The following is a 14,361-nucleotide window of genomic DNA, read 5'->3' as shown; positions in this document are numbered from 1 at the left end:
TAAAGAAGGCTAAAGAAATGTGAGAACGAAATACATCATAGGTCCCTGGGTTGGATCCTGAACAGGGAGAATAATGGCTATAAAGGACATTATTAGGACACCTGGAAAACCTGTAGATTATATAATAGCATTATGTAGTAGCATTGTATCAGCGTCAAATGTCCTGATTTTGATAATTATGTAAGAGAATGTCTTTGTTCTTAGAAAACACACTCTCAGGTGTTATTTAAGGGTAAAGGGGTATCGTGTCTGCAACTGACTCTCAAATGGTTCAGAAAGATACATGAAAGAGAGGCAATGACAAGGCAAATAGCGTTGCATGTTAACAATGGTGAACCTACATATAAGGTCTTATATTCTGCTATTGCTGCTGTGACCAGTGACCACAAGTTTAGGGGCTTATTTCTGTAGGACAGAAGTTTGGCACACTAGCTGGTTCCTCTGCTCAGAGTCTGACCTCTGGGTTAAAATCAAAGTATCAGCAGGACTGTTTTACTTATGGAGGCTCTGAGGAAGAATCTGCTTCCACATGTATTCAGTTTGTTGTCCGAACTCAGTTCCTTGTGGTTGTAGGACTGAAGTCACCATTTCCTTGCCTTTTGACCCCTCCATCTTTAAGGCAGCAATGGTGCTTTGAGTGTTTCTGTTTTCAACCTGACTTCCCCTTCTGCTTCATTTGTCTGCTTTCATGGGCTCACGTGATCACATCAGCCCTATCTGGACAATCCAGGGTAATTTCCTTCTCTTAAGATCAACCAGTTAGTGATTTAAAAAAAAAATTTAGGGGCGCCTGGGTGGCTCAGTCTGGTAAGTGTCTGACTTTGGCTCAGGTCATGATCTCACCACTGGTGAGTTTGAGCTCCACATTGGGCTCTGTGCTGACAGCTCAGAGCCTGGAGCCTGCTTTGGATTTTGTGTCTCCCTCTCTCTCTGCCCCTCTCCTGCTCATGCTCATGCTCGTGCTCTGTGTCTCAGAAATAAATCAATGTTAAAAAAGTTTTTTTTTAATTTTTAAATGTTTATTTTTGAGGGGGAGAGGGGAGAGAGCGTGCATGTACAAGTGGGAGAAGAGCAGAGAGAGGGAGAGACAGAATCCCAAGCAGGTTCTGAGCCATCGGTGCAGAGCCCAATGGGAGGCTTGAACTCACTGACCGGGATCATGATCTGAGCCAAGTTCAAGAGTTAGACGCTTAACAGACTGCACCACCCAGGTGCCGCTAACCAGCTAGTGATTTAAATTATATCTGCAAAATCTCTTTTGCCATGTAAATAGCATAATTTAGCTGTGGCTGTGATACTAGGAGTTGAAGGTCCTGGGGGCTGAATTTCTGACTACCACAGGTTCATAGGAGTTTTGTTTTTTTTTTTTTACATTATTCATACCACCTTTATATATATTTGAAATTATATGAAAGGGAAAAGTTATAAAGATTCCTAAGCATAGAACAGGAAGTTAGAAAATGTAGTCATGGCATCATTCGTCTATGTGGTAGCTTCATTTTTTCCTCACAGGGCCGGGTTTGTTTGTCTCCCCCTTTATCCATCAGGTCACCACCAAATCAAGCAAGGGACCTGTGAGGTGGTCGCTGTGCACAGGTGCTGTAATAAGAACCGCATAGAAGAGCGATCGCAAACAGTCAAGTGTTCCTGCTTCCCAGGACAGGTTGCTGGCACAACTCGGGCTCAGCCTTCTTGCGTTGAAGGTAAGACCTTTCTGGTCCATTTTCTCCATTCCTGCAAAAAGTGCCTAAAACTACCAAGAACCTCCTTGCTTTACAGCCCTTGCAACTCAAGGAATATGAGGCTGATGATTCTAGGTTAGTGCTGCTCTGGAAATGAACATAATTGTAACTCCACAAATTGCTTGGTGGATAAGGGAAGTTAATTAATGATATTTCCCAAGAGGTACTAGTGGGGAATTCTGTTACTGGACAATCAGGGAGATAGGCTTTGATTTTTTTTTTTTTTCCAACTGTCTATCCAAATCGTGTGCATTAAAGCAGTTGCTTCCTGGGGCACCTGGGTGGTTCAGTCGGTTGACCGTCTGACTTCAGCTCAGGTCACGATCTCAGTTGTGAGTTTGAGCCCCGCGTCAGGCTCTGTGCTGACAGCTCAGAGCCTGGAGCCTGCTTCGGATTCTGCGTCTCCATCTCTGTCCCTCCCCTGCTTATGCCTGTCTCTCTCTCTTTCTCTCAAAAGTAAATAAACATTAAAAAAAAAAATTTAAAAAAAAAATCAGTTGCTTCCCTAGACACAATTTTCTCCCTGATCTCAAACTCTCGATTCCAAAGCGATTAGCACCCTGATTTTCTCAACTCATATTTAATGTTACTGACTTATATTCTCTTTATATCTAGTTTACTATTTTAACAAACATTTATGAAACATCTTCTTTGGAACAACTTCCTTGAGAAAAGTTTGGAATCACATGTCATTTATTTGTTGTCTCCAAATCCCCTAGCAGAGTGCTGTGCCAATGAATATTTTTAAAAAATGAATGAATGTTGATAGAGGCCTGGGACTGATTCCTTTTGATGCCTCTGGCCGCTTCTAGCAGACAGCTTGTTAGAAACAAGTATCATTCCCCAGGGGAATGGATACATGAGGTTAAGCCTTGTAGCACTTGATCTATAGTGGCAAGAAAACTCCCTGAAAGTGAATGCTTCTACTCTTACTTGATGCGTGTCTAAAGGTCAGCCATTAAAATGCACATATGCATTCTTTACTCCAGAATCACACAATCAAGAATAATAATTGACTTTCCCATATCCCACCTCCCCTACCAAACACGGGTACAAATTTATGGTCTGTATGGTCACTAGAGTTGGGTATCAGCATGATCTCAGCGACCGTTAAATCTGGAAAGTGAATATGGCCAACTTACCATCTGCAATTCTTCATAGAAACCCTGGGGCCAAATGTGTTGCTGAATTCAGATTTTTTAAAGGCAGCATAGTACATACAGCATCTGCTACCTAACGAACCTACTGTCTTTTCCAGTTGTACCCCATATTCACAGATGCTGGTATTTCTATAGTGCAGTATATAGAATATTCTTTCGGAACAGGATAGGGCAAGATGACCAACCTCCTGTTAATTCAAATCAGGTTTTGTTGCCATTGTACAGAACTCCTGTCCATTTTCAGAGCTTTTTGGGTTTGGGGATACAGATAAAGGATTGTAATCTATAAAAGAAGATGGTTAACATTAAAACAAGAGACACTTAAAAGAAATTTGCAAAGTTCTTCTCTCCAGCCGGGACAGCTGAACATATTTATTTTCTCCATCAATTGAATCCAAACCATACCTGTTTTGTCTCCAATTCTCTGTGCCGCTGTCACCTCCACAGTGTAGGAGCCCAGATTACATTTTGACAAGCTTACTACTCCTATCTCCCATTTTCCGCCCTGCAGTCAGAAGATCCTTCTGCAAAAACAGAACCTATCATGTCAGTCCTGTGTTTAAAACCACATTTTCATGACCTCCCAGTATCTTTAAAATAAAATCCAAATTCTTTACCCTGGCTTTTGAAGCCTGGCGTAGTCTGGCTCTGTCTCCCTCCTCTCTTTCAACTATACTACCCACATCCAAGTGGGGTCCTTTATGTTCCCTTTTTATTTTTGAGGGGGTGGGTGGGGAAGGGACAGGGAGAGAGGAGGAGGACAGAGGATCCGAAGTGGGCTCTGTGCTGACAGCTGAGAGCCTGATATAGGGCTCAAACTCACAAACTCTGAGATCATGAACTGAACCAAAGTTGGATGCTTAACCAACTGTGCCCCTAGGTGCCTTACTTTATGTTCCCTTTTATCCTGCACTTGTACCTGTATCCTTGGCCTGGATCATTGCCTTCTTCCCCACAACACACATTCTGTCTACTTAATTCCTCCTTTCCTTCCATATCTCCTGTATGCTCTTGTGTCTCCCTGTATATCCAGTTCATGACATGTATCCTGTTATGTTTTCAGATCTGAATGTGTGCGTTCCATTAATCTCTAGGTTGCTTGAAGATGGGAGCTGTCTCTCTTTCTTCTTTCTACCCACCCTCGCATTGGCTGGTGCATGAATGATTTGGGCACAATGGAGAACATAATCATTTTCAGTAATCATAGATTGTTTTCAAATGAATGTGTTTGTTTACTGTGTGGATTTTAAACTTCAAGAATTTTGAATTATAGCATAAACTCTATTCTATCCAGCATAGAATCTTTAGATATAAGAAGTCTTCTACATTTCTCTCAAAGCATCAGGATCTGGAAAATACAGTTAGGATGGCAATCATATTTAATCTTTCCCTTACTAAAGAAAATATTAATACCTTATTCTGCAGTAGCTTATTTTACTCTTTATATACATTTATTATTTGGGCTAAATCCCTGTTGGCCACCACTGTAAGAATAACTGCATTTATCTGTTTGGTCAATACATTTTTTTTTTTTTGGCCTATTTGTGTATTTGAGATAGTTCTCCAGAAAAAGTGGTATATTGCAGTATGAATGCATGTTTTACCCAAATGGTATCATATTGTGTGTGTGTGTGTGTGTGTGTGTGTGTGTGTGTGTGTGTGTGTTTAAATTTACATCCAAGTTAGCATATAGTGCAACAGTGATTTCAGGAGTAGATTCCTTAATGCCCCTTACCCATTTAGCCCATCCCCGCTCCCACAACCCCTCCAGCAACCCTCTGTTTGTTCTCCATATTTAAGAGTCTCATATGTTTTGTCCCTCTCCCTGTTTTTGTATTATTTTTGCTTCCCTTCCTTTAGGTTCATCTCTTTTTTATCTTAAAGTCCTCGTATGAATGAAGTCCTATGATACTTGTGTTTCTATGACTAATTTTGCTTAGCATAATACCCTCTAGTTGCATCCACATAGCTGCAAACAGCAAGATTTCATTCTTTTTGATTGCCGAGTAATACTCCAATGTTTGTGTGTGTGTGTGTGTGTGTGTGTGACACACACACACACACACACACACACACACACACACCACATCTTCTTTATCCATTCATCCATTGATGGACATTGGGCTCTTTCCATGCTTTGGCTATTGTTGATAGTGCTGCTATAAATATTGGGGTGCATGTGCCCCTTTGAAATATCATACCCGTATCCCTTGGATAAATACCTAGTACTCCAATTGCTGGGTTGGAGGGTAGTTCTATTTTTTAATTTTTTGAGTGAGTTCCATAGTTTTTTCCAGAGGGGCTGCACCAGCTTGCATTGCCACCAACAATGCAAAAGAGATCCTCTTTCTCTGCATCCTCGCCAACATCTGTCGTTGCCTGAGTTGTTAATGTTAGCCACTCTGACGGTGTGAAGTGGTATCTCATTGTGGTTTTGATTTCTATTTCCTTAGTGAGTGATGTTGAGCATTTTTTCATGTGTTGGTTGGCCATCTGGATGTCTTCTTTGGAGAACTGTCTATTCATGTCTTTTGCCCATTTCTTCACTGGATGATTTGTTTTTTGGGTGTTGAGTTTGATAAGTTCTTTATACATTTTGGATACTAACCCTTTATCTGATAATGTCATTTGAAAATATCTTGTCCCATTCCGTCGGTTGCCTTTTAGTTTTGCCGATTATTTCCTTCGCTGTGCAGAAGCTTTATTTTGATGAGGTCCCAATAGTTCATTTTTGCTTTTGTTTCCCTTGCCTCCAGAGACGTGTTGAGTAAGAAGTTGCTGCAGTCAAGGTCAAAGAGGTTTTTCCCTGCTTTCTCCTCGAGGATTGTGATGGCTTCCTGTCTTATATTTAGGTCTTTCATTGATTTTGAGTTTATTCTTGTCTGTGGTGTAAGAAAGTGGTCCAGGTTCATTCTTCTGCATGTCGCTGTCCAGTTTTCCCAGCACCACTTGCTGAAGAGACTGTCTTTATTCCATTGGATATTCTTTCCTACTTTGTCAGATTAGTTGGCTATGCATTTGTGGGTCCCTTTCTGGGTTCTCTTTTGTGTTCAACTGATCTGAGTGTCTTTTATTGTGCCAGTACCATACTGTCTTGATGGTCTTGATGATTACAGCTTTGTAATACAGTTTGAAGTCTGGGATTGTCATGCCTCCAGCTTTGGTTTTCTTTTTCAGGATTGCTTTGGCTATTTGGGGTCTTTTCTGGTTCCATACAAATTTTAGGATTGTGTTTCTAGCTCTGTGAAGAATGCTGGTGGTATTTTGATAGTATTGCGTTGAATATGTAGATTGCTTTGGGTAGTATTGACATTTTAACAATATTTGTTCTTCCTATTCAGGAGCACTGAATATTTTTCTGCTTTCTTCTGTCTTCTTCAATTTCTTTCATAAGCTTTCTATAGTTTTCAGTGTATAGATTTTTCACCTCTTTGATTAGGTTTATTCCTAGGCATTTTATGGGTTTTTGTGCAATTGTAAATGGGATTGATTCCTTGATTTCTCTTTTGTTGCTTCATTATTGGTATATAGAAATGCATCTGATTTCTGTGCATTGATTTTATATCCTGTGACTTTGCTGAATTCATGAATCAATTCTAGCAGTTTTTTTGGTGGAATATTTTGGGTTTTCCATACAGAACATCATGTCATCTGAGAAGAGTGAAAGTTTGACCTCCTCTTGGCCGATTTGGATGCCTTTTATTTCTTTGTGTTGTCTGATTGCTGACGCTAAGATTTCCAGTACTATGTTGAATAACAGTGGCAAGAGTGGACATCCCTGTCTTGTTCCTGACCTTGGAGGGGAAAGCTCTCAGCTTTTCCCCATTGAGGATAATATTAGCATTGGATCTTTTGTAGATGGTTTTTATGATCTCGAGGTATGATTCTTCTATCCCTCCATTCTTGAGGGTTTTTATCAAGAAAGGATGCTGTATTTTGTCACATGCTTTCTTTGTATAGATTGAGAGGATAATGTGGTTCTTGTCCTTTCTTTTATTGATATGATGAATCACATTATTTTGCAGGTATTGAACCAGCCTTGCATCCCAGGTAAAAATCCCACTTGGTCATGGTGAATAATTTTTTAATGTATTGTTGGATCCAATTGGCTAATATCTTGTTGAGCATTTTTGCATCCATGTTCATCAGGGAAGTTGGTAGATAGTTCTCCTTTTTTAGTGGGGTCTTTGTATGGTCTTGGAATCAAGGTAATGCTGGCTTCATAGAAAAAGTTTGGATGTTTTCCTTCCATTTCTATTTTTTCAGAACAGCTTCAAAAGAGCTTCTTAACATCTTCTTTAAATGTTTGGTAGAATTCCCCTGGAAAGGCATCTTGGCCCTGAACTCTTGTTTTTTGGGAGATTTTTGATTGCTGATTCAATTTCTTTACTGGTTATAGGTTTGTTCAAATTTTCTATTTCTTCCTGTTTCATTTTTGGTAGTTTATATGTTTCTAGAAATTTGTCCATTTCTTCCAGATTGCCTATTTTACTGGCATATAATTGCTGATAATATTCTCTTATTGTTATTTGTATTTCTGCTGTGTTGGTTGTGATTTCTCCTCTTTCATTCTTGATTTTATTTATTTGGTTCCTTTCCTCTTTCTTTTTGATCAAACTGGCTAGTGGTTTATCAATTTTGTTAATTCTTTCAAAGAATTGGCTTCTGGTTTCAATGATCTTTTCTGTTTTTTTTGGGGGGGGGTTGTTAGCTTTGATTTTTGCTCTAATCTTTATTATTTCCTGTCTTCTGCTGGTTTGGGGTTTTATTTGCTGTTTATTTCACAACTCTTTAAGATGTAAGATTAGGTTGTGTATCTGAGACATTTCTTTGTTCTTCAGGAAGGCCTGGATGGCTATATTTTTTCCTTTTATTACCACCTTTGCTGCATCCCAGAGGTTTTGGGCTGTGGTGTTATCATTTTCATTGCCTTCCATGTACTTTTTAATTTCCTCTTTAACTTCATGGTTAGCCCATTCATTCTTCAGTAGGATGGTCTTTAGTCTCCAAGTATTTGTTATATTTCCATATTTTTTCTTGTGGTTGATTTCGAGTTTCATAGCATTGTGGTCTGAAAATATGCATGGGATAATCTTGGTCTTTTTGTACTTGTTGAGGGCTGATGTGTGTCCCAGTGTGATCTATTCTGGAGAGCGTTCCATGCGCACTGATGAAGAATGTATATCCTGCTGCTTTAGGATGAAGTATTCTGAATATATCTGTTAAGTCCATCTGGTCCAGTGTGTCATTCAAGTCCATTGTTTCCTTGTTGATTTTCTGTTTAGATGATCTGTCCAGTGTTGTAAGTGGGGTGTTGAAGTCCCCTACTATTATGGTATTATTGCCAATGAGTTTCTTTATGTTCATGATTAATTGATTTATATATTTGGATGCTCTCACGTTGGAGGCATAAATTTTTACAATTGTTACATCTTCTTGATGGACAGACCACTTAATTATGATATAATGCCCTTCTTCATCTATTGTTACAGCCTTTATTTTAAAATCTAGATTGTCTGATATAAGTATGGCTACTCCAGCTTTCTTTTGTCAACTATTAGCATGGTAGATGGTTCTCCATCCCCTTACTTGCAATCTGAAGGTGTCTTTAGGTCCCAAGTGGGTCTCTTGTAAACAGCATATAGATAGATCTTGTGTTCTCATCCATTTTGTTACCATATGTCTTTTGATTGGAGTGTTTAGTCCATTGACATTGATAGTACTGAAAGATATGAATTTATTGCCATTATGTTGCCTGCAGAGCTGGAGTTTCTGGTGGTTCTTTCTAGTTTTTGTTGCTTTTGGTCTTTTTTTTTTTTTCCTCCCATCTTTTCTTTCCTCAGAGAGTCCCCCTTAAATTTCTTTCAGGGCTGGTTTAGTAGTCACGAACTCCTTTAATTTTTGTCTGGGGAACTTTTAATCTCACCTTCTACTTTGAATGACAGTCTTGTGGGATAAAACATTCTTGGCTGCATATTTTCCTGATACAGCACATTAAATATATCCTGCCACTCCTTTCTGGCATTAAATGTATCCTGCCACTCCTGCCAAGTTTTTGTGGATAGGTCTGCTTCAAACCTGATCTCTCTTCCCTTGTGAGTTAAGGACTTTTTTCCCTTGCTGCTTTCATGATTCTTTCCTTGCCTGAGTATTTTGTGAATTTAACTATGATATGTCTTGTTGATGGTCAGTTTTTGTTGAATCTAATGGGAGCCCTCTGTGCTTCCTGGGTTTTGATGTCTGTGTCTTTCCCCAGGTTAGGAAAGTTTTCTGCTGTGATTTGGTCACAACACCCTTCTACCCCTTTTTCTCTGTCTTCATCTTCTGGGACCCCTATGATTCTGATGTTGTTCCTTTTTAATGAGTCATTGGTTTCCCTAATTCTTAAATCGTCTCTTTTGCTACTTTCCCTCTTTTTTTTGTGCTTCATTATTCTCCATAAGTTTGTCCTCTGTATTGCTGATTTGCTGCTCTGCCTCATCCATTCTTGCCGCCATGGCATCCCTTTGAGATTGCAGCTCAGTTATAGCTTTTATTAATTCATCTGGACTAGCTTTTACTTCTTTTATCTCCACAGAAAGGGATTCTAATATATTTTCAAACCTAGTTAGTAGTCTTAATATCGTGATTCAGAATTCTGGTTCAGACGTATTGCTTGTATCTGTGTTAAGTCCCAGTCTGTCCTTTCTTCCTGCTGTTTCTTTTGTGGTGAATTCCTTTGTTTTGTCATTTTGAAAGAAGAAACGGAATTAATAACGTAAAAAAATTGAAATTTAAAAATTAAAAACAACACACACAGATCAAATAAATGATGCTATATCCTAGGTGTGTTTTGGTGTGGGTGTTGAAAGGAGCTTAACAGGTTAGAGAAAAAACAGAAAGATAAGAAAGGAAAAAAAAAAGGAAAACGTTTAAAATTTGAAAAAAAATGAATACAGTGAAATAGAATAAAATGAAATGATGGAAGTAAAATATAATTTGAAAAATTTACAAAAATAAAATATATAGTGGAAAAAATTAAAAATATTTTTAATAAAAATACAAAATAAAAATATTTTATTTCTCTGTATTGAAGAAAAAGAAAAAAAATTGAATAGATGGATCAGTGTATAGACTGAAATACGATTGTAATTACACAGGTTTCCCCTAGAAGTCAAACTATGAAGCACTTTATAGTCCATAAATTAAGCAGGCAGAGCGATTTGTGGTGTTCCTGAAGAGTGAGGATGGCCCAGTTGGCCAGGGCTTAGTGTAATGGCTCCATTCTCCACTAGATGGCGCTGCTTAGCTCATGGGGTGTTTTGTGGTGCTTGTAGGGGTGTATGCGCATGTGCAGGAGGGGTGAAAAGGGTGTCACCCAGCTACCCAGTCTCTGGTATCAGAACTCTGTTCTGCCTGATCAGCAATCGCACACCCATCCTTTGTCTCTGCTTCCATCCACTCCCCACTTTTACGTTGTGCATGACCAAGCTGTTAGGCTGCCAGGCAGTACCTACCTCCTGAGTTTTATCTCAGATGCAGCTTTGTTTCCCAACCCTTTACTTCTGAGAAACTGCAGTTTGACCCACTCAGACCTTCTGGGGGAGGGTCTCACTGAGCAACAGCCAGGTGCCAGCCACACTACACGACGTGCTGCTGCCAATGCCCAGAGACTGTGGCTGGGTGCCAGCCCACCCCAGAAAAAATTCACGCAATAGTGTAGCAGTGTTTCAGGGATTATGGAAAATCACAACACACATCTGGCACCAGGCTTCACCCTTAATGTCCTTGTTCCAGCACCAGCGAATGTGGTTGTTCTTCGGGGTCTGCTGGGACCTTTGCCTGTGGAGTAGCTGCACAGCCTCTACCAAATGTCCTCCCAGCAGGGGAACCACCTTTCCCTCTGTGGCCCAAGGACCCCTCGGACCTCACTCTCTGCCCCTGGGGATTTGCCCTTCCCACCAGAGTCCTGCTAGGTATAGAGCTACAGAGTTTCAGACTCTGTGCTCCCCTTGTTTATAGAGTCGTAATAGAATTTAAACCCTTTCCTTTCTCCCTTTTTTGTTCAGTCCCTGTGGCTGTTTCCACTTTTCCACTTTCCACTTTCCACTTTCTCTCCAGATGCTTTTCCTGTACTCTCCCCACCCCTCTCTGTCCTCTCTCTGCAAGCAGAAGCAGCTCCCTGCCCTCTGTCGCTTCTCTCTCCCCCAGTTCACCTTGTTGTGCCGTATACCTGCTGAGTTCTGTGGTTCAGGTTGTGCATATTGTGTTAATCTTCAAATCAGTTTTCTAGGTGTGCAACGTGGTTTAGTGTTGATCTGGCTGTATTTCATGGATGAGAGATGCAAAAAAAAACAAACCCAAAAACAAAAAAAAAACCTTCCATGCTGTTCTGCCATCTTGGTCCCTCCACCAATATTGTGTACTTCTTTTTTTTTTTTTTTTTTTAATTTTTTTTTCAACGTTTATTTATTTTTGGGACAGAGAGAGACAGAGCATGAACAGGGGAGGGGCAGAGAGAGAGAGGGAGACACAGAATCGGAAACAGGCTCCAGGCTCTGAGCCATCAGCCCAGAGCCCGACACGGGGCTCGAACCCACGGACCGCGAGATCGTGACCTGGCTGAAGTCGGACGCTCAACCGACTGCGCCACCCAGGCGCCCCATGTACTTCTTAATCCAACTTGTTATTATTATGTTGATGAGATCTTTGTGTGCTGGTACCTATTGACCTGTTTTTTGTTTTGTTTTGCTGTTTTTCTTTTATTATTATTTTTTTTTTACTCGCTTGATTAGCATTTCATTGAATGGCTGGGTAATAATTTGTTTAGCTGTTCATCTACTGCAGGACATTTTAGTTGTGTCTGTGTCAAGACAAAGAGACTCATATGCTAACTAAATGATTTCCTTAGTGTCATACGATGAGTAAGTAATAGAGATCAATTATTTGGTATCTGAGCAGAGTTGGTTCAGTAGAACATTCTGTGATGATGTATATATTTTTTCTGTATATCTCAGCTAGATGTGTTGATGCACGTATGTCCACTAACATTGGTAACCACTAACCACATGTGGCTATTGAGCATTTGAGATGTTACTGGTATGGATTTAAATTTAAATTGGAACTTGTAACTAGAAGCTTCTCTATTGAACATTGCAGGATTAGCTGTATGTACATATGTAGCTCATGAATACAACATTTGTATCCAGAGAATAACCAAATTCTGAAGGATAGGATTATGATTGTGTGTTAATATTTGTGTCCCCTGCACCTAGCCTAGCCTGGCAAACAGTCAGTGTTCAATAAATGTTTATTGGATCAAAGTCACAGAGGAGATGTTGGAAAGTCGTAGTTTAGGCTCTAGTTAGAATATGTGTCTGTTTTCATATCCCCCTGATCTTCTATTCATTATTTGAATGCTTCCATTAGGGCTTTTTAGCTTTATCCCATAATAATCTTTATCCCACAATAATTATGCAGGATCATGCTGCTAGTTGGTTTGTGGAAGACCTAGTCTCTGCTGATCCGTTCCTCTTTTCATATTTGTCAATAAGAATGTGGAGAGGATCTAAAATATAAAATTCACTTGAATTTACATTTAAATTAAAACAAAAGCGAGAAGACATTGGAGCAGGGCATTAATTAATGTTGACATAGAAAGTGGAATCTCCTTACGCATTTCTGTTAATCTAGAGCACAGATACTTACCTTGTGTTTCCATTGCTTTTCCATAAAATCATAGCTTTTATTAGTTAAAAAGGGAGAAAAATTAGCTGTTGTTTTTCCTCCAATAAGTTCTTTTTTTTCTTAGTTATAATTAACTTATAAAATCCTGTATTGTTGAAATGTGTCTGCCCCACACATTGGGGATTTGGGCAGAGGGGTGGGAAATTACTTGATTATAGCCAAGGTTACTTGGTTCCTACAGCAAACAACTATGTGGTTGGTGAGCATGTTTCCATTTGAATCTTCAACTGCCAAATATACGAAGCTGTTTAATGACGGGAACTGTATTCTTCACTTTTATCAAAATACCACTCTACAGAGATAATGCTGAATGCTTTATGATAAAACGGGATAAATGTGTACTATGGTGAAGCATCATTTATTTTGTAAGAGTGAATGCTTTCTAAACATTGGGTTCAAAAAAGACTAATAAAAGCTGAGAAATGGGAGGCAGCTATTTTTTTTCTTCTTCTGATGCCCCAGTTTGTTTTCTGAGATGTCACAGATTACTTAGTTAAGGCCTAGAATTCCTGTTCATATTGTAGACAACTTGCTTGGCTTTATGGACTGTGTGATAAGTTACAGAGTCTGTCTTCAAGATGTGATTTCACAAGGTTTTGTGACTGGCTGTGTTCCATGATGCCACCTGAAAGACAAAGTGGGTTTCTGAGTTTTTCCCAGTGGCGGTAGGGTGAATGACAACAAGGTGTACTTTACAGAAGCACTGGGGGAGGTTGGAAGGATGTGCACGCTGCATACATTGGTTCATTATATTTTAACTTAGCACATTGTACCTGGCATGTCCTAGGTGCTGGGGGATAGCATGTTAATGGGACCCTGGCCCTGCTTTCAAGGAGCTCAGTTTATGGGTAAAGAGAGACAAACTCTAGGAAATAAGGTACTTGAAGAGTAAGCAGATGTGGGGTCAGGGATGACATCCAGTGAGAAGCACTGGGTCTGATTTCACCAGGCAGGAGGGGAACTAAGTGGTGTAGCAGGGTAAAGCATGTCAGGATGAGCAGGGTGACCATGGGAACTAGAAGCAGCTCGTTTGGGCTCTGAGGTGGTCATAGTTGAGGCTGGAGATGCAGGCAGAGCCTTTGCTATTAGAGACCTGCCGTCAACGCAAATTTTAGGATTTAATTCCTGCCTTTGGGGAATTTGTATTCAAGGAGCAAGGTTGATCTCAAATACCCTAAAATTCAGGAAAAGGAACGATGTGATCTCTGAATTTGACGGGTCAGATAGGTTGTCAGCATAGGTTTCAGGGTGAGCCCTGGAGTAGCCAGGATTTGTGTGTGGGAGAGAGAGCAGTGAGAGTGAGCCAGAGAAACAGATTCAGAGAGAGATGATGCAAATTTTCGTCTTGGGGGATTGGCCACAGTGGAGGCAGGAGGGAAGATAAGGAGTAGAGATGGCATTGTATTTACCATGTATTGGGATTATTTTCACCAGCCAAAGCTTTAATGAAGTCTCATGAACCAGCTCAGCTTCTCATCATGGGCTGAGTACATCTCCGTAACCAGAGTTAAAAATTTTTTTTTCATGTTTATTATTTTGCAAGAGAGAGAAACCGTGCAAGTTGGGTGGACGGGCAGAGAGAGGGAGACACAATCCGAAGCAGGCTTCAGACTCCGAGCTGTCTGCACAGAACTGGACTGGGGCTCGAACCCGTGGACGGTGGACCGCAGCATGATGACCTGAGCTGAAATTGGATGCTTAGCTGACTGAACCACCCAGGCGCCCCTTTATTT

At 40.1% G+C, this 14,361-nt stretch overlaps 1 protein-coding gene across 6 annotated transcripts in view; it reads left to right on the top strand.

Annotated features, from left to right (window-relative positions):
- TAFA4 (TAFA chemokine like family member 4) overlaps positions 1 to 14,361 on the top strand; it is a 176,697-nt gene that overhangs the window by 149,163 nt on the left and 13,173 nt on the right. For all 6 annotated transcript variants that reach the window (XM_047849063.1, XM_047849069.1, XM_047849067.1 and 3 more), the window contains one exon: positions 1,548 to 1,703. In XM_047849063.1, coding sequence (XP_047705019.1) covers positions 1,548 to 1,703 — 156 coding nt within the window. The remainder of the gene's footprint in view (positions 1 to 1,547; positions 1,704 to 14,361) is intronic.

The sequence above is a fragment of the Prionailurus viverrinus genome, chromosome A2 (genome assembly GCF_022837055.1).
Source record: "Prionailurus viverrinus isolate Anna chromosome A2, UM_Priviv_1.0, whole genome shotgun sequence".
NCBI lineage: Eukaryota > Metazoa > Chordata > Mammalia > Carnivora > Felidae > Prionailurus > Prionailurus viverrinus.
The sequence above is the reverse complement of the archived record's forward strand: the minus strand, read 5'-3'. Positions and strand labels throughout refer to the sequence as shown.